This window comes from Ailuropoda melanoleuca, chromosome 6 (assembly GCF_002007445.2).
Source record: "Ailuropoda melanoleuca isolate Jingjing chromosome 6, ASM200744v2, whole genome shotgun sequence".
NCBI lineage: Eukaryota > Metazoa > Chordata > Mammalia > Carnivora > Ursidae > Ailuropoda > Ailuropoda melanoleuca.
In genome coordinates this window covers 72,253,553-72,275,517 of record NC_048223.1, presented here as the reverse complement: position 1 = coordinate 72,275,517, position 21,965 = coordinate 72,253,553, and the positions used below count along the sequence as shown (strand labels likewise).

Here is a 21,965-nt window from a genome sequence, read left to right as displayed (position 1 = left end):
CATAAATAAATTTTAAAAAATGGAATTGTTGAATCGTTATATTTTACACCTGAAACTACTGTGACACTGTGTTATTTATACTCGAATTAAAAAAAAAAATCCACTCTGGCAATCTTGTCTTTTAAATGGACCATTCTGTTAGTTTTATAATTACTGATAATTTGCGTTTAAACCTGCCATATTATTTGTACTGTTTTTGCCATCTATTTTTAATGTTTTATTTTATTTTTTTTTGTTTTGTTTTCTATTTCGCTTTTCTTTGGATTGATAATTTTTTAAGTCAGTTTAGTTCCCTTTACTTGTTTGGAAACTATACCTTCCTTTTCGGTTGTTCTGTCAAACATAAACAGAAATAACATGTATCCTTAATTTATGTTAATGAATACCTTTCTCTCTTTCTGGGCAATATAAGGACTTGCATTTACCTTTCCCATCTTTTCATTCTCTGTATGTATTATATTAAACTTCACAAAAACATTGCTTCATATAGTCAAGGTACGTTTAGAAATGCCTATATATTTACTACCTTTCCCCCCCAATCTTCATATTTTCTAATTCCTTTTGTCTGAACACCCTTTGGAATTTTCTTTACGTATCTACAAATGTTTTATTTTACCTTCATTCTTAAATTATATTGTTGGTGGCTATAGAATTCTAGCTTGGTAATTACCTTCAGTTCTGTGAAGATAGCATTCTGTTGTCTTTTGGCTTTGGTTGTTGCGGGGAAGCCAGCTACTAATCAGTATGTTGCTCCTTTGAAGGTGATGTGTTTCTTTTTTCTCTTTCTCCAGTTTTGATTTCATTTGTCAAAGTACAATTTTCTCATTTTCTTATGCACTTCTTGAAAATGAAAAATAATATATTTGATCAGTTATAGGGTATTCTAAGCTATTATCTCTTTAGATATAGCTTCTCCTTTCTTCATGGGACTCTGGATGTGTATTGAATCTTCTCATTCTGCCTTGTAGCCTTATTTATTTTCTACATTTTCGACCCTTTTTGCTGCTTTCTTGATTGTTTTTATGATTTATATTTCAGCCTATTCTTATGCTGTATCTGTTTTTCATTAAACCTACCCTTCAAGACCTTGATTTCAGTTATTTTGACTTCTTAGTATGCATCTTTCTTACTGGTTCTTTTTAAAATTTGAAATTCTTTTTCTTTAGTGTTTCCAGTTGTCTGTCAGTTTTCAAGCTTGGCTTTTATTTCTTGGACACTAAAACACTATTAAACAGTTGTTCTACTTTCTTGTATTTGATAATTCCAATATCTGAAATCTTTAGGATCTATTTCTATTTCCTTTTTTCTGCTAAATTTTGTTCATGGTGCCCTGTTTCTTTGTATGCCCAGTTTTTGTGCTTGACCGTGTATTTGAAAAATTATGGGAATGATTTGACAAAAGCTTTCCTTTCCTTTTCCCATATGTGAACTAGAATTTATCATAAAAAGTAAATAAAAGTTCATTGTATATATGACCCAGGAGTGCTTCTATCAAAATTTTGTTTATACTGTTAAAGTTATACATGAATATATGTTCCCAAAGTTTAGAGAGTTCATCCTTTCTTGTTTATCTGTTTCATGCATAACATTAAAAGACTGTAAAGCATTAAAAGACTGTAAAGCAATATTTTATTTATTTACTTTTTAAAGATTTATTTTTGAGAGAGAGAGAGAGAGAGCTCATGCATGCATATGCTGGGGAGGGGTAGAGGGAGAGATTCTCAAGCAGACTCCCTGCTGAGCGCGTAGCCCAACGTGGGGCTCAGTCTCACACCCTGAGATCATGACCTGAGCAGAAACCAAGAGTTGAATGCTCAACCGACTGAGTTAACCAGGCACCCCTATAAAGCACTATTTTAAAATAATTTTTTCAGGTGAAATACTTCATCAGTCCCTTGTGAAATATCACAAATGATTTAATGTTATCTAATTTTGTAATTCTTAACAGGTAGAATGATTTGGATAGTTATTCTTAGCTTTGTGAACTCAATACTTTGTAGTAATTTATTTAACTGTTGTATTGGGGAAGAATTTTCAGTTATATATTGATTAAGATGTAAGGATTTATCTATAGAGGGAATGTAGGTAGGTGTATGGTATCTTGGCCAGTTTTACTTCCAGGTAGTCAGTACAATAAGATATATTAACTTCTTTATTGAATAATTGCCAAAGCCTCCTGAAGGAAGCAGCTGAGGAACACCAGAAATGTGAATCCATCGAGGAGATGATCCAAAAATAAAAGGTTCAAATTCCAGTGGTATAATATCATAGTGTTTTTGAGTTATTATATCAAATCTAGGACTTAGGATGGTTGTTTGTTTAGTGGCTCTTAACTCTGACTTCATGCTGTTTATCTTTTGGAGAGTTTTTAGAAACGTATGTTATTGCCTAGGTTAACCCCTAGGTGATTCCAGTATGCAGCGAGGTTTAAGAACCACTTCTTTAGGGGTGCCTGGGTGACTCAGTCGTTAAGCGTCTGCCTTCGGCTCAGGGCGTGATCCTGGCGTTCTGGGATCGAGTCCCACATTGGGCTCCTCCACTTGGGAGCCTGCTTCTTCCTCTCCTACTCCCCTGCTATGTTCCCTCTCTCGCTGGCTGTCTCTCTGTCACATAAATAAATAAAATCTTCTTTAAAAAAAAAAAAGAACCACTTCTTTGGTATACTATTTTGAGGAGGAGTTTAATGAACTAGTATTGCAATAATTTTTAAGCTATATGTTCTTTCGAGATAGCACAGTGGTTGCTTCCTGAAGGAGGCAGACTGGGCAATGTTAAATCCTTTTTCAAGCATAGCAGTTTTCCTATTTTATATGCTGGGATTCCATTTAACATCTCATTTGTTAAAAGAGTTTCCTTGGTTAAAAAATTCTGGTTCAAAGGTGAAATGGTTGTTAGATTCTACTTAGATTTTCAGTAATATGGCAGACTAGATAACTTGAAAACCCTTTTGAATCAAAACACCTTTTAAATAACAGGTTAGTTTGCTGGGAACTAAAGGGAATGCCACAGGGCATAAACAAAGAAATCTGAAAACTGTTGGTGATTGTTTGAACTGACTTTGGAAGTGCCCTGAAAGAATTTGCCAGTGTAGGTAATATATTAATTAGCTTATATTGCTTATCAAACCACCCTAAAACTTAGTGGCTTAAAACGGTTTTTTTATTTTGCTAATAGTTCTTTGATTTGGTAATTTGGGTTAGGCTCAGCTGGCCAGTTCTCATCTTAGCTGGACTTAGTTCATCAGCTGATTTTCTGGCTAGGGGCTCAGTAGTTTGGCATGGTCATAGCTGGGACAGTTTGTCTTCGCTCGGTTGTATGTCATCCTTTACACGCTAATTTTGGATGAGTCTCATGATAGTAGAACAGAGTTTCTAAAGAGAGAGAGGGAAAGAGCTTAGAGCCACTTGTAAGGCATAATCTCAGATCAGATACACTGTCATTTCTGCTGCATTCTGTATTCAAAGCAAGCCACAGGTTAGAGCCCAGATTTAAGACATGGAGAAATTGAGTCTCCATCTTTTTTTTTTTTTTAATATTTTATTTATTTATTTGACAGAGCACAAGCTGGGGGCGGGGTGGGGTAGGGAGCAGCAGGCAGAGGGTGAAGGAGAAACTCCCTGCTGAGCAGGGAGCCCAATGCAGGGGCTCTATCCCAGGATACTGGGATCATGACCTGAGCCGAAGGCAGACACTTAACCGACTGAGCCACCCAGGCGCCCCAGTAGATTCCTCATCTTGATGGAAACAGCTGCAGAAGTCATATTATAAGCATAATGGGTATAGAGAGAAGAATGATTTTGGCTCTTTTGATAAACAACATACCATAGAGGGCAAGGAGTTTAGGACAGGAGATGAGACCTAAGAACTGATAGAAGCATTAGTGAGGCCTGAGAAACCATCTCCTCCCAATAAAACCATATCATGGAAAGAGTTCACCATGAAATATTCCCTTGCTAGCATAAGGAGACTTTTCTGTCCTTGGTCTAGTTTCTGGTTTGAACCTCCTCTGAGAATTTGTAACCACAGGACTGCCGTAAGGTGGGTTTAGGACTTGTCAAAGTCACCCTAGGTTGGTGTGTATGTATTAAATTTCACAATGTATTAAATTTCACAATGTATAATGGGTTTTGAATGAAAAACAGGGTGGCAGATTTGGGGTAAAAAAAGAACTTCTAGAAATGGGATAAAACATAATCATTGAAATTTAAAATAAAGTGGGTAATTAAAACAGCAGTTAGGACACTAAAAGGATTGATTTGAAAAACAGATCCAGAGAAATTACCCACAAGGGGCATGGATATAAAAGAGAGATTAGGAGACTGGTAGGATATGTTGGCAAGTTGCAACATTTCAATAATACTATCAAGGAGAAAATAATTGAATAAATGTGAGAGAAACAGTATTTATAGAAATAACACTTAAGAATTTTCCAGACTTGATTGAAGCCATAAAATCTGAGATTGGGGAACACAAGGCCTGAGCCGGATAATCATCTTTAACCCAAACATACAGTGTTCCTGAACATACAGTGGTGAAACATCAGAGGGAGTTGCATAGGTTCACTGATTAGTGGGTTTTTTCAACTTCAGTTCTGCAGTTTCTTAGGTTTGCTTCCACTCTGCTAACCTCCAAAGGAATGTGGGTATATAGGTGGAAGGATCAGTTTCTTTAGAAGAAAGGAAACCTGTTTTGTTCTATATATTTATGCACTGTTTTATTATACACACACACACACACACACACACCCCCCTCAGTCTTCTGATTGGTACTGGATTACTTGCCCCATTCTTACTGTAAAACTTTTGATTAGTGTCCAAAGGTGGGTCCTTGTAGGTGCTTTAGGCTAGAATGTTACAGGGAAGGGAAGGGGAGAACTTGGACAATATAGTTAGATGCTACTTCTTGTGCTGAATCATCTCTTATAAGGGATTCCACTATAGATCTGGGCTTTTTAAAATTTGGACATTTGTGGAAATTTTCTGGGTCATGCTTAGCAGCCTACCTATGTGGTAGAGAATTCATTCAGTGTAGAGTAAGACTTTTAATAACTCGTTTGTACAAAAAATTTTAGAACTATAATGGTTTTGTTAGTGTATTTTTGAAGAGAAATATTTTATCAGTTAATATTTGTGTGCTTTTCTAAATGTAAATTGTTTGGAAGGTAACATTAAGTCTGAGATTTTCTATCATTTTACTCTAGGCAGCACACTTCTGCTTTTGTTCCTTCATCAGGACGAATTTATTCTTTTGGACTTGGTGGTAATGGGCAGCTAGGAACTGGTTCAACAAGCAACAGGAAAAGTCCTTTCACTGTGAAAGGAAATTGGTTCCCTTATACTGGGCAGTGTCCACCAGATATTGGTAAGTTTTGTTATATTAAAGCTTTGCTACACACATTAAAGTTGTTAAAATGTTGCTCTTAAATGATGAAGTTTTCTATGTTTGAAATGAAACAATTCCAAAATACATTGTTTAATGAGAGTAGCAAGATACAGAATAGTGTATACGTTTGCTTAGTTTGTTTAGTTTGTTTATACTTGCTTATTTATGCATAAGGAAACTCATGATAAAGTAGTAAAAATAGTTTCGGAGGGCTGGGCATATGGGAACTGGGTGGTGGCTAGATGCCAGTATTTTTGTTTTGTGTAAAATACACATTACATAAAATTTATGAACTTAACCATTTAAGGTGTACAGTTGAGCAGTGTTCAGTACATTCACATTGCTGTACAACCAGTCTCCAGAACTCTTACATCTTACATCTTACCATCATATAAAACGAGAACTCTGTATTCATTAAACAACTCTGCATTCACTCCTCCCACTGGCTGGCAAACACCATTCCACAATCAGTGTCTATGTATTTGACTTGGCTCTGGTACCTCATGTAATCATACAGTATTTGTCTTTTTGTGACTGACTGACTTCATAAATTTAGTATAATGTCCTTAAGGTTTATCCATGTTGTAGCATCTGTCAGGATTTCCTTCCTTTTTAAGGCTGAATAACATTTTATTGTATGTATATACCACATTTTGTTTATCTGCTCACCTGTTGGTGGACACTTGGATTGTTTCCACCTTTTGTGACTATTGTGAATCATGTAAACATGGGTGTACAGATATCTTTTGAAGACCCCTGCTTTCGATTTATTTGGGTATATACAGGACTTTAAGAAAATGACAATTTCTATTTTTTGAAATTTGCATCATATAAATATGTTATCTATTTAAAGTATTAAATTTTTTAAATTTGCTTTTATATCCCTACTGTTTTAGCCACATCTGTGATTTATTTATTTTTATTTTCTATTATTTTTTCAGTAGATCTCATTATTTTTTCATTGGTATTAATTTACTAAAGAGTTTGAAATATTTGAATGCTGTTTTCTCATTTACTTTTTTAACATGCTACAACTAAAATATGCTTTTTAAGAGTGCCTGGGTGGCTCGGTCAGCTAAGTGTCTGCCTTCGGCTCAGGTCATGACCCTGGAGTCCCAGGATCAAGCCCCGTATCGGGCTCCCTGCTCAGCAGAGAGCCTGCTTCTCCCTCTGCTCCCACCCCACTCGTACTCTCTGTCTCAAAATCTTAAAAAAAAAAAAAAAAAAGATAAAATATGCTTTTAAAAAATATGTATATTTCCTTTATCATCCTAAAGTATTCCTCAGAATTTTCTTCTTGTTCATTTTACTATGTCTGATTTCCTTTGGGATTTTTCTTTGAATTGTGAGACTGGGATCTGTCAAGATTTTATTCAGTGATGAGCATACTATGAAGGTTGATATTTGAAAAGGTCCATAACTTTTTATGAATGACCTTAAAGATTCTTTTTAATTCTTTTTGGTAACTAAAAGGCTATCTCAGTTATACTTTTATTTAGCAAAGTTCTCTTAGGTTTAGAACATGCATTTATTTTAGTAATACTGTTCTTGTGTTCTTAGTGGCATGTTGGTGTTTTACGGTATTTCTTCCATGAAGAGCACTGTTAATAACATAACAGAGATTTTGTAATTTAAAGCAGTGTGAAAATTGTAAGGAATCATGTATTTTTGTTTGTAAAGTTTAGTCACTTAGGGGTGCATTTTGTTACCCTTGAAATTGTACCTTGAGGTTATTTGCATTCAAATGGGAAAGGATATGGAGTTTTAAAATTAGTTGTTTTGCTGCAATTTAGTTTCATCAGAAATTTGTCAGTTCACAGTAGCCATAAAGTGTGAACAACTCAAGTGTCCATCAACAGATGAATGGGTGAAAAAATGCGGTATGTGCATGTAATTGAAAATTAGCCATAAAAAGGAATAAAATCTTGATACATGGTACAACATGGATGAACCTTGCAAATACTGTGCTAAGTCAAAAGAGCCAGACAAAGAAGGACAAGATATCATATGACTGCCTTTATAAGAGGTACCTAGAACAGTCAAGCGTATAGAGACAAAAAGTAGAATAGTGTTTACCAGGGACTTGGGGAAGGGGAGAACAGAGGAGTTGTTTAATGGGTACAGAATTTCTGGTTGGATCTTTAGGTCTAAAATGAGTCTCTTATAGGCAGCATATAGATGGGTCTTGGTTTTTTATCCATTCTCATACCCTCTGTCTTTTGATTAGAGCATTTAGTCCGTTTACATTCAGAGTGATTATTGAAAGATACGAATTTAGTGCCGTTGTGTTACCTGTAAAGTTGGTGTTTCTGGTGACGGTCTCTGTTCCTTTATAGTTTTTGTTGCTTTTGGTTGTTTTTTCCCCATTCAAAGAGTCCCCCTTAATATTTCTTGCAGGGCTGATTTAGTGGTCATGAACTCCTTTAGTTTTTGCTTTTCTGGGAAACTCTTTATCTCTTCTTCTATTCTGAATGACAGCCTTACAGGATAAAGTATTCTTGGCTGTGCATATTTTTCCCATTCAGCACTTTAAATATATCCTGTCATTCTCTTCTGGCCTTCCAAGTTACTGTGGACAGATCTGCTGTGATCCTGATCTGTCTTCCCTTGTAGGTTAAGGACTTTTTTTCCCTTGCTGCTTTCAGGATTATTTCCTCGTATATTTTGAATTTGTGATATCCCGGACGATGGCTGTCTTTTGTTGAATTTAATGGGAGTTCTCCATGCTTCTTGGATTTTGATGTCTGTGTCCTTCCCCAGATTACTTAAGGGGAAGTGTTTGGCTATAATTTGCTCAAATAAACCTTCTGCCCCTTTTTCTCTCCCTTCATCGTTCTGGGACTCCTATGATATGAATGTTACTATGTTTTAATAAGTCACAGAGTTCCATAAGTCTACTTTTGTGGTCCATCATCTTTGTTTCCCTGTTTTCAGTTTCTTTATTTTACATAATTTTATCTTCAGTGTCATTGATTCATTCCTCTGCTTCATCTGTCCTCATTGTTATGGCATCCATTTGGGTTTGCATCTTAGTTATAGCATTTTTAATTTCAGCTTGACTATATTTTAGCTCTTTTTATCTCTGCAGTAAAGGATTCTCTAGTGTCTTCTATGCTTTTTTCAAGTCCAACTAGTATCCTTATAATTGTTGTTTTAAGTTCTAGTTCAGACATCTTACTTATATCTGTATTGATTAAATCCCTGGCCATCATTTCTTTCCATTCTTTCTTCTGGGGTGAATAAATAAATAAAAATAAATATATAAAGCAAAATCAGATAAACATTTTAAATTAAAAAATAAATAAAGGAAGCTAGGTGTGTTTTGAAGCTTGATAGACCAAAAAAAAAAAAAAGAAAAAGAAAGAACATTAAAAATTTTAAAAAATACAGAAAATTTTAAAAATAAAATATAAGAATTTCACTTTCTATATCCAAAAAACCAAAAATAATATCACCTCTACCAAATGCACTCCTAGCAGGGAGAACCATTTCTCACTCTGCAACCCAGGGGATCCTCAGACTGCTCTGCCTGCTCCTGTGGCTCACCCTGCTTCCCTACTGGAGCACTGCCAGGCGCAGCCTTGGCTATGCACTGACTCCAAAACTTCAGACTCTGTGCTCTGCTGTTTATAAAAAACTGGCAGTATTCAAACCCTTTTCTTTTTTCCAGTCAGTGGTTTTGGGGAACAGTTTTCTTGTACAGTCCTCTGTGTGTGTTTTCACTCCTTTCCCACCCGCCCCCAAACTCTTTCTCTCTCCCCTTCTCTCTCACTACCCACTCCACCACTAGGGCTCCCTCCCCTGTGCAGCGCCGGTGGCTCTTTTCTCCCGTGAATCAGCTCTCCACAGTTCCTACCTTCCATTGGTCATTTTTTCTGTTTAGACATGCAGCTTTGTTCTCTAAGGCTTCTCATTGATTTCTTGGGTGTTTGGAATGAATTGATATTTATCTATCTGTGTTCAAGGGAGGAGGCAAGCTTACCATCGTCCTACTCCTCTGCCATCTTAAACCCTCCCTGGAGTTTCTCACTGGGTCAATGAAAACTTTCTGGACATGAATAATGGTGATAGATGCACATTTTGGATGTACTTAATGCCAGTGAATTATACAATTTAAATGGTTAAAATGGGAAATTTCATGTCTTATTTTACCACAAATTACATATGTGTGTATCATATATATAATGGTTGATAATTATTTTATGCAGTACTAAAGCTGTGTAGGTTAAAAACTAGTTAAATATGAATTTAAATTTTTTTAAAGATTTATTTCAGAGAGAGAGTGAGTGAGTGGGGGTTGGGGCAGAGGGAAAGAGTCTTCAAGCAGACTCCCTGCTAAGCACAGAGCCTGACATGGGGCTCGATCTCATGACCCATGAGATGATGACCTGAGCTGAAACCAAGACAGTCAGATGTTCAACTGACTGAGCCACCCACATGCCCCATTAAATGTGGATTTAATTTGCTCAGTCCCTTCAGAGGTGAAGCCCACGGCTCCCACCATAAATCACATTGTTTGTATAAACTATCTAATGTGGCCTCAAGGTCACAGGTAAACAAAAACACTCTTAACAGAATATTCCAGACGTTGGGATTATGCCCTTGGAGCTTGGCATAGGGCAGACCTTTCTTTAGAGTGTGTAAAGTTTGGATGACTGTGTTAGTGTTGTAGGGCTGCTGTAACAAAATATCAGAAACTGGGTAGCTTGAACAACACAAATTTATTGACTCAGTTCTGGAGGCTAGAAATACAAAAAAAGCAGGGTTTCTTCTTTTTTTTTTTTTTTAAGATTTTATTTACTTATTTGAGAGAGCGCATGCACGAGCGGGGTTGTGGGGGTGGGGCAGAGGGAGAGGAAGATGCAGAGAGCCCGACAGGAGATCATGATCTGAGGTAAAAGTACTTGGCCAGCTGAGCCACCCAGACACCCCAAGGTTACTTTCTTCTGAGGGTTATAAGGGAGCCTCTGTTCCATGTGTCTCTCCTAGCCTCTGATTTGCTGGCAGTCTTTGGCATTTCCTGGCTAGATCACTGCCTTCATCCTCACATGGTCTCTCTCTGCATGGATCTGTGTCCAGATTTATACCTTTTGACCCCCTTCACCCATCTTGTCCACCCTCCCACATGCCTTACCTCTGGCAATCACCGATTTGTTCCCTATATCTATGAGCTTTTTATTTCTAAGATTCCACATAGTAAGTGAGATCATACAGTATTTGCCTTTCTCTGACTTACTTCACTTAACCTAATGCCCTCAAGGTTCATACATGTTGTAACAAATGGCAAGATTCCCTTCTTTTTTATGAAAAATAATATTCCTCTGTGTATGTGTGTGTGTCACATTTTCTATAACCATTGATCTATCAGTGGACACTTAGGTTGCTTCATTTCTTGGGTATTGTAAATAATGCTGCAGTGAACATGGGGGTGCTTATATATTTTCAGGTTTGTTTTTTTCATTTTCTTTGGATAAATACACAGAAGTAGAATTGCTGGATCAAATGGTAGTTCTATTTTTAATTTTTTAAAGAATCTTCATACCATTTTCTGTAGTGGCTGTACTAATTTACATTCCCACCAACAGTGCAAAAAGGTTCCCTTTACTCCACATTTTCACTGGCACTTGTTATTTCTTGTGTTTTTGATAGTAGCCAGTCTTACAGGTGATATCTTAGTGTGGTTTTGATTTGCTTTTCTCTGATGATTAGTGATATCGAGCACCTTTGCATATACCTGTTGGTCATCTGTATTTCTTCCTTGGAGAAATGTTTATTCAGAGCCTCTCTCCATTTTCATTCAGATTATTTGCCTTTTTGCTGTTGAGTTTTATGAGTTCTTGATTTATTTTAGATATTAATCCCTTATCAAATATGTCATTTGCAAATATTTTCTTCCATTCCACAGGCTGTCTTTTCATTTTGTTGATGGTTTCCTTTGCTGTGCAGAAGCTTTTTAGTTTTTCTTATCTTTGCTTTTGGTGTCAAACCCAAAAAATCATCTCTAAGACTGATGTCAGCTACTGCCTGTGTTTTCTTCCAGGAGTTTTATGATTTCAGGTCTTCCGTTCAAGTCTTTAATCCATTTTGGGTTTGTTTGTGTTTATGGGGTAAGATAGTTGTCCAGTTCCATTCTTTTGCTTATGGCTGTCCAGGTTTTCCAACACCATCTATTAAAGAGATTGTCCTTTTCCCATTGTATATTCTTGGCTCCTTTGTCATAAATTGACCATGTATGTATGGGTTTATTTCTGGGTTCTCTGTTCTGTTCCATTGATCTAAGTGTCTGTTTTTATGCCAGTACCATACTTTTGATTATTATAGCTTTGTAATATAGTTCAACCCTGCCCTAGCTCTTGGTTGTCTCTCAGGCCTTTGTGATTGTCCAACCAGTCTTTTATTTTTTGTGGCGCCCAGTAATTGAGGGTGTGCCAAGGCCTGTGGGTGTCCCAAATGGGAGGATCTCAGGCAGCACCTAGATTCAGGCTGATTGGAAGCCAGACTCTCAGGCAGCAGCTTTTAAAGTATGCAAATATATACGGTCCTGTGGGACCACAAGTGAAAGTCCCAGTAGCCACTAGAGAACCTAGAGGGATCCCTTGGGCAGCAGCCGTGAAAATCAGGACACTAGACAATGGTCCAAGCTCCATTCCGGGAGATAGCAGTGACTTGTAGTAATGCAGAGGGACAGGGCAAAGATGGCATCTGCCGGCCTTAGTCCCCAGAGATTACTTTAGTAAGTCGCTAGATGTATGCTAAACCAGAAGCCTGCCCCTAAGGTCGAAGCTCCAGGACATGCAAGTGGGCCCTTTTCACAGAAAGACTGGGGATATATTTCAGTCTGCTGTTTGTGCTGTGACTAGGGGCTGGTAGCCAGCCAAGAACTGTCTCTTTGATTATTACAGCCCATGGGACCCCCGTCCTAGGAATGCAAGTCCTGTAGTCCACCTGAGCCAGGCAATCAAGGGGATATCCACTAGGTGGCAGCCACAAAAACCAGGGCACCAGATGTGGATGCAATTCCTCTGTGGGAGATAACTCTCCTGGAGTTTGGCAGAGGGAGAGCACAGAGATAAGGCTCTCCCTCTGAGGTCTCTGGGGTGGATTACAGTAAGCCCTTCCTTTTGTGTTTAATTAGAAGCCTGCCTCTCAGGCCACAGCTACAAAGATAAGCTAATGGGACTCTTTCACAGAAAGATTGGGCATCTTCATCTCTTGTCTCTTGCTGTACCCTAGGGGTAGTTGCTGCTTAAGAACTTTTTCTGTTGATTACAGTCCTGTGAGACCTGTGAGCATAAACCCCTCTGGCCCCCAGAGCCAGGTGACCTAATAAGGTGTTCCCTGGGCAGCAGCCATAAAAACTGGGATGCCTGACCAGGATACAAGCTCCTTTCCAGGAGATACTGGCAAGCTGAAGTGAGGCAGAGGGAAATACCATTTTTAAATGTTTCATTTCAGCTTAACAAAGCAGAATTTACAAAATTGTTATGAATTAGATATCTTTAGAAGAAGGACAGATAGTTTCCTTATATATCCAAAACACAGAACATTAAAACAAAATTAAACATTATTCTAAACAGATAACCACAATAAATCTTTCTTCATCAGTTCATTTATTCCAGTGTAAGGTGTTCTTATTCTGTTGGATTTGGGATTAGCAATTTCATAAAACTACTTAGCAACTTTAAAAAAATTATGAGTAATTCTAATGCAATCCACTGGTATGTTCTGAAAGTCATCTGAGTTATGTTTTCTCAGAAGTCTGTGCCTAAGTGTCTATTCTGTGAAGTATAACTGGTTTCATATACACAGTACAGTCCTTTTTGCATGCCTCCAAGATGTCCTCTTCCTTTTTTTGAAAATGCAAACTCTGGCCTGTACCAGAGTTTATAGGAGAGACTTCAGGTAAGCATCAGAGTAAAATCAATAGATGACAGGAGCTTAAAATGACTGTGACTAGTTTATTGCTGATAATTGTCAAATGGAAAGAACTGATGGTGGGGGGGGGGCCTGGGTGGCTGAGTGGCTGAGTCGTTAAGTGTCTGCCTTCGGCCCAGGGCCTGATCGCAGGGTCCTGGGATCAAGCCCCTCATCAGGCTCACTGCTCCTCTGGAAGCCTGCTTCTTCCTCTCCCACACCTCCTGCTTATGTTACCTGTCTCACTGGCTGTCTCTCTCTCTGTCAAATAAATAAAATCTTAAAAAAAGAGAGAGAGAGAAAGAAAGAACTGATGAGGGTTCAATATAAGAATAATATGGCTGACAGGGATATTTGGTTATGTCTGTGGTGTGCCAAACACATTTCTAAAGATGATGATTAAGCTTGTTCTCAAGATGATGGTTAAGCTTGTTCTCAAAGAAGACAGTGATTCTTAACATCTGACTCATAGAGGACTCTAACTTTTTGTAGATGAAAAAATGTTGAGATATAACATGATAATCCTGAGACCTAATGTACCAGGAATAACACTAAGAATATCAAGTGAAGAGATTCAGTAGGTTAGACATCAGTATTTTTTATAGGGCTTCATGGGTAAGTCTGAAATACATCCCATTTGCAAACCAAGGAGATACTAGATGTGAATTAAAGCAGTAAGAATATACCACAAAATATTTAAAATAACAGTTAAATAATAACTGAAATTAGGACCAGAACTGTGATAAATACAGGAAAATAAGAACAATTTCATAAGAGTTTTGAATAGTGTTTACTTCATATTTAAGCATGTGGAAAACAAGGATATTGACAAATCTCCAGGGACTTCTCACAAGACAAACAATTTTTGAAATGTTTATATTTAATTACATTTTACCATATACATTTAACATCAGGAAGATTAAGTAACCTTTCTGATTTGACAAATCTTCCCATGCAACTCTTGAAATGATAACACATCAAACAAACCTGATTGTTTCTAGCATCTCTTCTTACACAATAAAAGAACAACTTTTGTAATTCTCCAAGGCCTCTTTGGAAAATCTCAAAGATATTTTCAAAAGTGCATAAAAGGTATCTTAGAAGTTTTGTTTTTCTATATTTAGGATATGATTTTGCAAATCATGTTCATTTGCTAGAGCTGCCATAAAAAATACAGACTCGGTGACTTAAAGAGCAGAAATTTATTTTCTCACAGTTCTGGAGGCTAGAAGTCCATGATCAAGGTGTCATGGCAGGAGTTTTGGTTTCTTCTGAGGCCTTTCTCCTTGGCTAGCGATGGCTGCCTTTTTCTTTGTCCTCACATGGCCTTTCTCTGTGTGTATGCATCACTGATGTCTTTACCTCTTATTATGAGGACACCAAGTACCCTAACAGCTTCATTTTACCTTCATCACCTCTTTAAAGGCTTTATCTATAAATACAGTTATATTCTGCATTACTGGGGGTTAAGACTTCAACATATGAATTTTGGGGGAATAATTGAACCCATAACAGGAAGGTAAAAATCAAAGAAATTGTGAGAGGAGATTTGAACACTTTATTAAGGTACAACTGTTGATGCTAGAAACAATACTTGGTTACCTGTTTTATCAAAGTGACAGTAAAAAATTTCAGAATAAATGTAGAGGGTAATGAGATTGAAAAGAACTTTTAGCTCTTTCAAAACTGAGGAACGTTTGGGTTTTTTCCCCCTTAAATAATGAAAGACAATAAAGTCAACATAAAGTATCAAAGATTATTCTAATAAGACACAGAATTTTTGCTGTCTAGCAGATTACACAAAAAAGTAAAGAATAACATTTTATATCATAGGTGAAGGCATTAGTCGTTAAACCATGGGAGCACACCCTTCAAAATTGAATGAGCTTTGCTAAGATGTTAGCACATTTTATGGCTTTTTTCAGAGTCAGATATAAACCAGGGCAAATTCATTTGCTACATTGTCTTCATTTATGTTCTTTCATTTTCTAAAATAAACAGACTTGCTTCAGGATAGCAGTGTTGTCTCAGAGGGTCCGTGAAATCAAAATGACTTTGATATTAATACGAAGATGTTATCTTTGTTAACATGTAGTGCATTCATTATTGCTCATCTTTAAATGAATCAGTATTTTAAAATTTTTGTAGTTTTAGGGGTGCTGGGTGGCTCAGTTGGTCAAGCATCCAACTTTTTTTTTTTTTTTTAAGATTTTATTTATTTATTCGACAGAGATAGAGACAGCCAGCGAGAGAGGGAACACAAGCCAGGGGGAGTGGGAGAGGAAGAAGCAGGCTCATAACAGAGGAGCCTGATGTGGGGCTCGATCCCATAACGCCGGGATCACGCCCTGAGCCGAAGGCAGAGGCTTAACCGCTGTGCCACCCAGGCGCCCCAAGCATCCAACTCTTGATTTCTGCTCAAGTCATGATCTCATGGTCTTGGGATCGAGCCCTGCATTGGGCTCCACGTTGAGCGGGGAATCAGCTTGAGGATTCACTCCTCTACCCCTCCCCCAGCTCTGCACACTTCCTGTCTCTCTAGAATAAATACATCTTTTATAAAGGGGGGGGCACCTGGGTGGCTCAGTTGGTTAAGCATCTGCCTTCAGCTCAGATCATGATCCCAGAGTCCTGGGATCAAGTCCCATATCGGGCTCCTTGCTCAGTGGGAAGCCTGCTTCTCCCTTTGCCTGCTGCTCCCTCTGCTTGTGCACACGCATGCGCGTGCTCTCTATCTGGCAAATATCTTAAAAAAACAAACAAAAAGGTTTTTTTCTTAACTTTAAATTCTAATACAGTATTGGTGCTTTTTACCCCCCTAAACTCTGTTTAAGAAGCTGTTTGGGGTCCTGAATGTCCTAAAAGTATAAAGGAATTCAGAGACCATCAAAAACTGTTCCTTTTCCTTGTAAATCAAAAGTACGTTCAGCGGCACCTGGGTGGCTCAGTTGGTTAAGCTTCTGCCTTCTGCTCAGGTGGTGATCCCGGGGTCCTGGGATTGAACCCGAGTTGGGCTCGCTGCTCCGTAGGGAGCCTGCCTCTCCCTCTGCCACTCCCTCTACTTGTATGTGTGCTCTCTCTCTAATAAATAAATGAAGTCTTAAAAAAAAAAAAAGCACATACATAATTGTATCTCTGTCAGTACTGCTCCTAAATAGAAGTACAATTTACAGAATAGTAAATAGCTCAGTAATACCTTTCAGATGAAGATATTCCTGAAGGGTGCTCTAATCAGGGCTTAGAATTGGTGGGCAGGGAGCCCTGTTTCAAAGTCGTCACAATTTTTTCTGACAGCGTAAGAAGTATTCTGTAAAGAGCAAGGACAATGGGAAAAAGCCCTTCCAGATGTGACAATATGTATTATATAAAACTATAACAAATCAGATTATTGGTATATACATTGATATTCAGATCATTAGAATTTAAGCAAAAGTCTAGGTGGGGGGATTCCATGTAGGTACTGTATAAAAGTTTTATTTCAAGTTCAAACTCTAGTTGCTTGGTAATGGTTCTTAGAGATATATATTGAGAAGGACTTCGAGAGAACACTTTGGTAGAGAAGAGTGGCAGTATTTTTTAGCATCGTGGTGATAAGTGGAAGAGTTAGCGCCTTTTCATACCTTTAAAACAAGGCAACACTAATCTGAGAAAGGAGGAGAATTAACACATGAAAATTGGGGGCGAAAGGTCAGTTTAGATCCTAACAGAACAGTGTATACTAAGTTATAAAGGGCTTAAAGAATTAAATGTTAAGGGGCGCCTGGGTGGCACAGCGGTTAAGCGTCTGCCTTCAGCTCAGGACGTGATCCCGGCGTTATGGGATCGAGCCCCACATCAGGCTCCTCCGCTATGAGCCTTTCTTCTTCTCCCACTCCCCCTGCTGTGTTCCCTCTCTCGCTGGCTGTCTCTATCTCTATCAAATAAATAAATAAAATCTTTAAAAAAAAAAAGAATTAAATGTTAAAAAGTTCTTAAGAAAATAATTCTCTGATTCAAACATGGGAAAAGCCTTGGGGCTCCTGGCTGCCTCAGTCAAAAGAGCATGTGACTCTTGTTAACGGGGTTGTGAGTTCAAGCCCCACGTTGGGTGTAGAGATTACTTTTTTTAAAAAAGACACATACACACATGAACATGGGAAAGCCTTTCTCAGCATTATGGCAATGAAAGTCTTCATAAAGGAAGAGATAAGTACATTTGATTAAGTAGAAAAACAAATCTTCTGTGAGTCAGTATTAAATAATTATGTAAGAAAAATGGCTGTAGCAAATACAGCCTAAGATTAATTAGCCTGAATATCCAACGTGCTCATACATACTGGTGAGAAAAACAGTGAGACACCTGATAAATAAGACAAACATTAACACACCTAATAGATAAAGGAAATTAATGGGAATGCCCAAAGAGGAAATTCATGTTACTAAAACGGATGCAAAAATTATTACCCTCTTGGAGTGCCTGGGTGGCTCAGTCAGTTAGTCTTGATTTGGGCTCAGGTCGTGATCTCAGGGTTGTGAGATCCAGCCCCAGTGGGGCTCCATGCTCAGCAGGAAGTCTGCTTCAGATTCTCTCCCCCTCCCCCTGCTCATGCACTCTCTTTTTCTCTAAAATAAATCTTTAAGAAAAATTATTATGGGGGTCCCTTGGTGGCTCAGTCAGTCAGACGGCTGCCTTCAGCTCACGTCACAATCCCAGGGTTCTGGGATCAAGCCCTGTGTGGGGCTCCCTGCTCAGCCTGCTTCTCTCTCTCCCTCTCCCTGCTGCTTTGCCTAGTTGTGTTCTCTATCTCTCTGTCAAATAAATAAATAAAGTCTTTAAAAAAATTATTCTCTTTAGTATCAAAGAAATGCAAGTTTAAAAAGCAAGAGAAGGGTAAATAAATGGAAAAGATCAAGAGTTAATTTTTTTCTATTACAGGGTGACAAACTATGTAGTAGGTGGGTAAGCTAATGGGCCAGCTACAAGATGAGGAACTAATGTTAGCACATCATTTTTCAACCCACAGTGAGTTAATGGTCTAAGCACTGAGTGTCAGTGATTACGGACATTGCAGAAAGGAATGCAGCCACATGTTATGTGCTTCCTGATGGAAGAACAGCCCCCACTACTACCTTGTAAGAGTTTTGTTGAAACAATCAGACTTTAATTAAAGCCTTTCTAGATCCAACTACTAATTTATAGGAAGTACAGAAGACCAAGAAAAATGTGAGGAGAAACCTTAAGGATACAATTAGCAAAATTCAGTCTGCAAGAAGCTGTATAAGAATGACTAGGTTTTATAAACTTTTTGGAGTAGTGATTAAAAGGAAATTAAGGAAAATAATTTTTGGTACTTTCTTCATATCCCCAAGAAACCCATTCATGTACTGTACTCATCCTTCTTGATTATGTATAGAGAGCAGAATTACATTTTAGGGATAAATGAATAACATCCTGCTAAATCTTTTAAGGAAGCGAACAGTTTCATGTAGATTTGTGAAAATGATGTAGAGAAGAGATTTTAAGTTGAATCATTGGTTTATTTAATATTTTAGACTTACCCTTTTAATCTGTTCTTTAAAGTTATTTTTGACCCAGAGCATTCTTGGTACTTGTGGAAAATGAAGTCGTATTAATGTTTTGAACTCTGAAGTTCTTAGTATGTTCTAAGCTAGGTAAATATTACTTTATGTTATTATATATTGATGTTAACAAATATTTAGTGAGTTCATTTGCAAATAAAACATTGTGCTTGGTAGTAGGGAATAATAAAGGAAGTTAAGATGTGGTCCTTCCTTAAGAATTTATAATTCTGTAGCAGCCATGGTCAACAAATAATACAAGGTAAAGAACTAGTAAGCTAAAAAGTGGTGTGGGGGTCAGGAGTAGGATGACAGAAATGTATGATATTTGGAAATAATGAGCCTTAGGGTACAGTATTGGGCTTTGATGTTTGCTATGTGATACCTCCAAGTACTAGCCCAGCAGTACTTTTCCCCCCCCACAGTACTTTTTTTTTTAAACCAGAATTTAAAAAAAAATTTTTTTTAAAGATTTTATTTATTTATTTGACAGAGAGAGACAGCCAGCAAGAGAGAGGGGACACAAGCAGGGGGAGTGGGAGAGGAAGAAGCAGGCTCCCAGCAGAGCAGGGAGCCCGATGCGGGGCTTGATCCCAGGACCCTGGGATCACGCCCTGAGCCGAAGGCAAATGCTTAACGACTGAGCCACCCAGGTGCCCCAGCCCCCACAATACTTTTGATAATAGATACTCTTTCCATTTTGAGAAGCAAAAAAGAAGAATGGAGAGACATTCAATATCTTTTTGAAAAAGAACTTTATTGTCTTAATTTTACTGCTACTAAATTTGCTTATTAATTTTTTTGGACTGGATTTGGGTTTTTTGTTTTTGTTTTAAGATTTATTATATTGGGGGGGGGCGGTGCGGAGGGAGAGCGAGTCTTAAGCAGACTCCCACTGAGAGTGGAGCCCGGAGCCTGACATAGGGCTCAATTTCACAACCCCGAGATCACAACCTGAACGGAAACCAAGAGTTGGAGCTTAACTTACTGCACCACCCAGGCACCCCTGGCTTTGGGTTTTATTGATAAATGGTTGCCAATGAAGAGCTGTGTGTGTCGTCTTACTTTTGTACAGCTATATTAAAAGAAGATAATTTCTTATTATCAAGTACTCAAGAAGTTTTAATGTTTACTTGTTTTTGTCATTTTTTTAAAAAAAATAGTCTTAATTTTTATTTTCTTCTGAGCTGTCTTTTATACCCTTCATTAAATTTTTATATCATCTTCAGTTTAAACTAAAATATAATGAGATAAAAAAAAGACATAGACTAGAAAACACCAGAAGACTTGCAAACTTACGAAGTGCTGCTTATGCTTGTGGAATCATTCAGTGTATGTCACTTGGTCAGTCTCATTTCCATAGTGATCACAATATTCCAAGTCATTTTATATCATTGAATGCTGAATGGGAGGTCTAACTGAGTTAGATTATTAACAGAAAATCCAGTAGCATATTTGCTGCTCTGAAAATGTCATATAAATCTCAAATTTCTTTACATCTTATTTTTATTACAGATTCTGAAGAATATTTCTGTGTGAAAAGAATTTTCTCAGGGGGAGATCAAAGTTTTTCACATTATTCTAATCGCCAGGTAACAGTAGTCATACAAATAATTACTGAGCTCAAATAATTTTGAAGAATTTTTAAAGCCCATATTAATATTCTTTGTACGTTACAGAGTAATTGCCTTAAGTTTTTTCCCCCCAAGTCTGGAATTTTTCTGATCCAGAAAAATCCAATACTTATCCAGTTGATAAGTATTGTTTCGGGTATTTAGTAGAGATTTACTCTGTTAAAAAAAAACCCAAATACATAGTGGAAACATGTCTTGGTTTAAATTATATATATATATCTTCTCTCTGGCTAATCTACTTATTTTTAATTTAGAACTGTGGGCCACCAGATGACTTTAGATGTCCTGATCCTTCAAAACAGATCTGGACTGTGAATGAAGCTCTAATTCAAAAATGGCTGAGCTACCCCTCTGGAAGGTTACCTGTGGAGATAGCCAAGTAAGAAAAACATTTTACCTACACAACACAAACACAACCTTTTACAAACTCCATGATAGTGTATCTTGTACTTAGAAGTTTTTATTTAAATAAATATTTTATTAATGTCATTCACAAAAAAAAAAAATCACTCAGCAAATGTCTAGAATTTCTATAATGATATTTTAAGAGATCTCATTTGAATTTATATGTTATAATTCTTTCACATACATAATACTAAATGATAACTTAAAATATTAAACACAATCACTTTAGGATTGGGTTTGAAATAATGTTACTTCTAGCTTCCTAGCACTCTCTTTTAACTTTTATACTCCCTAAAAGATTTTAGTATTAAATCTGTCTTGAATATTTTTCTTATAGATGAACTTGTTTAGTACTTTGAGTTTTCTGTTGTCACAGGAGGCATTGGTTTTGGGGATGAGGGACTATATCTGATAAGCTATTTTTTTAATTATAGATTGCTTTCCCAAATTAAAATTTTTCTTAAAAGCCCAAAGAGTGGACTTCAAAAAGAATAACATCCTACATTAGATTTACCATCATGTATAATTAAGAAAATTAAATGTATGTGTTTATGTAAAAAAAAAATTTTTTTTAACAACATCAGATTTGTGTCTGTGATCATACCACCCTGAATGCACCTGATCTCATTTGATTTTGGAAGCTAAACAGGGTTGGGCCTGGTTAGTACTTGGATGGGAGACCGCCTGAGAATACTGGGTGCTGTAGGCTTTTAAAAAAAAAAAAAAAGAAAGACAGACATCAGATTAGTTTGATGAATTTGAGGAAAGTCTAGGGTAAGCAGTATTACTTTAATCTTTTAGTAATTTAGTAATGTATAAAATTCTGGTTTGGGCGCCTGGGTGGCTCAGTCGTTAAGCGTCTGCCTTTGGCTCAGGGCGTGATCCCGGAGTTCTGGGATCGAGTCCCACGTCAGGCTCCTCTGCTGGGAGCCTGCTTCCTCCTCTCCCACTCCCCCTGCTTGTGTTGCCTCTCTCGCTGGCTGTCTCTTATCTCTGTCAAATGAATAAATAAAATCTTTTAAAAAAAAAATTCTGGTTTATACTAGTTGAGTATTGGTTAGAGGAGTGTTC

The 21,965-nt window shown here is 37.4% G+C and overlaps 1 protein-coding gene and 1 pseudogene across 7 annotated transcripts in view; both read left to right on the top strand.

Moving 5' to 3' along the window:
* HERC4 (HECT and RLD domain containing E3 ubiquitin protein ligase 4) overlaps positions 1-21,965 on the top strand; it is a 134,543-nt gene that overhangs the window by 58,845 nt on the left and 53,733 nt on the right. For all 7 annotated transcript variants that reach the window (XM_034662596.1, XM_034662597.1, XM_034662595.1 and 4 more), the window contains 3 exons: positions 5,201-5,361; positions 20,371-20,447; positions 20,744-20,868. In XM_034662596.1, the coding sequence (XP_034518487.1) occupies positions 5,201-5,361; positions 20,371-20,447; positions 20,744-20,868 (363 nt within the window). The remainder of the gene's footprint in view (positions 1-5,200; positions 5,362-20,370; positions 20,448-20,743; positions 20,869-21,965) is intronic.
* On the top strand, positions 21,485-21,603 carry LOC117802826 (annotated as a pseudogene).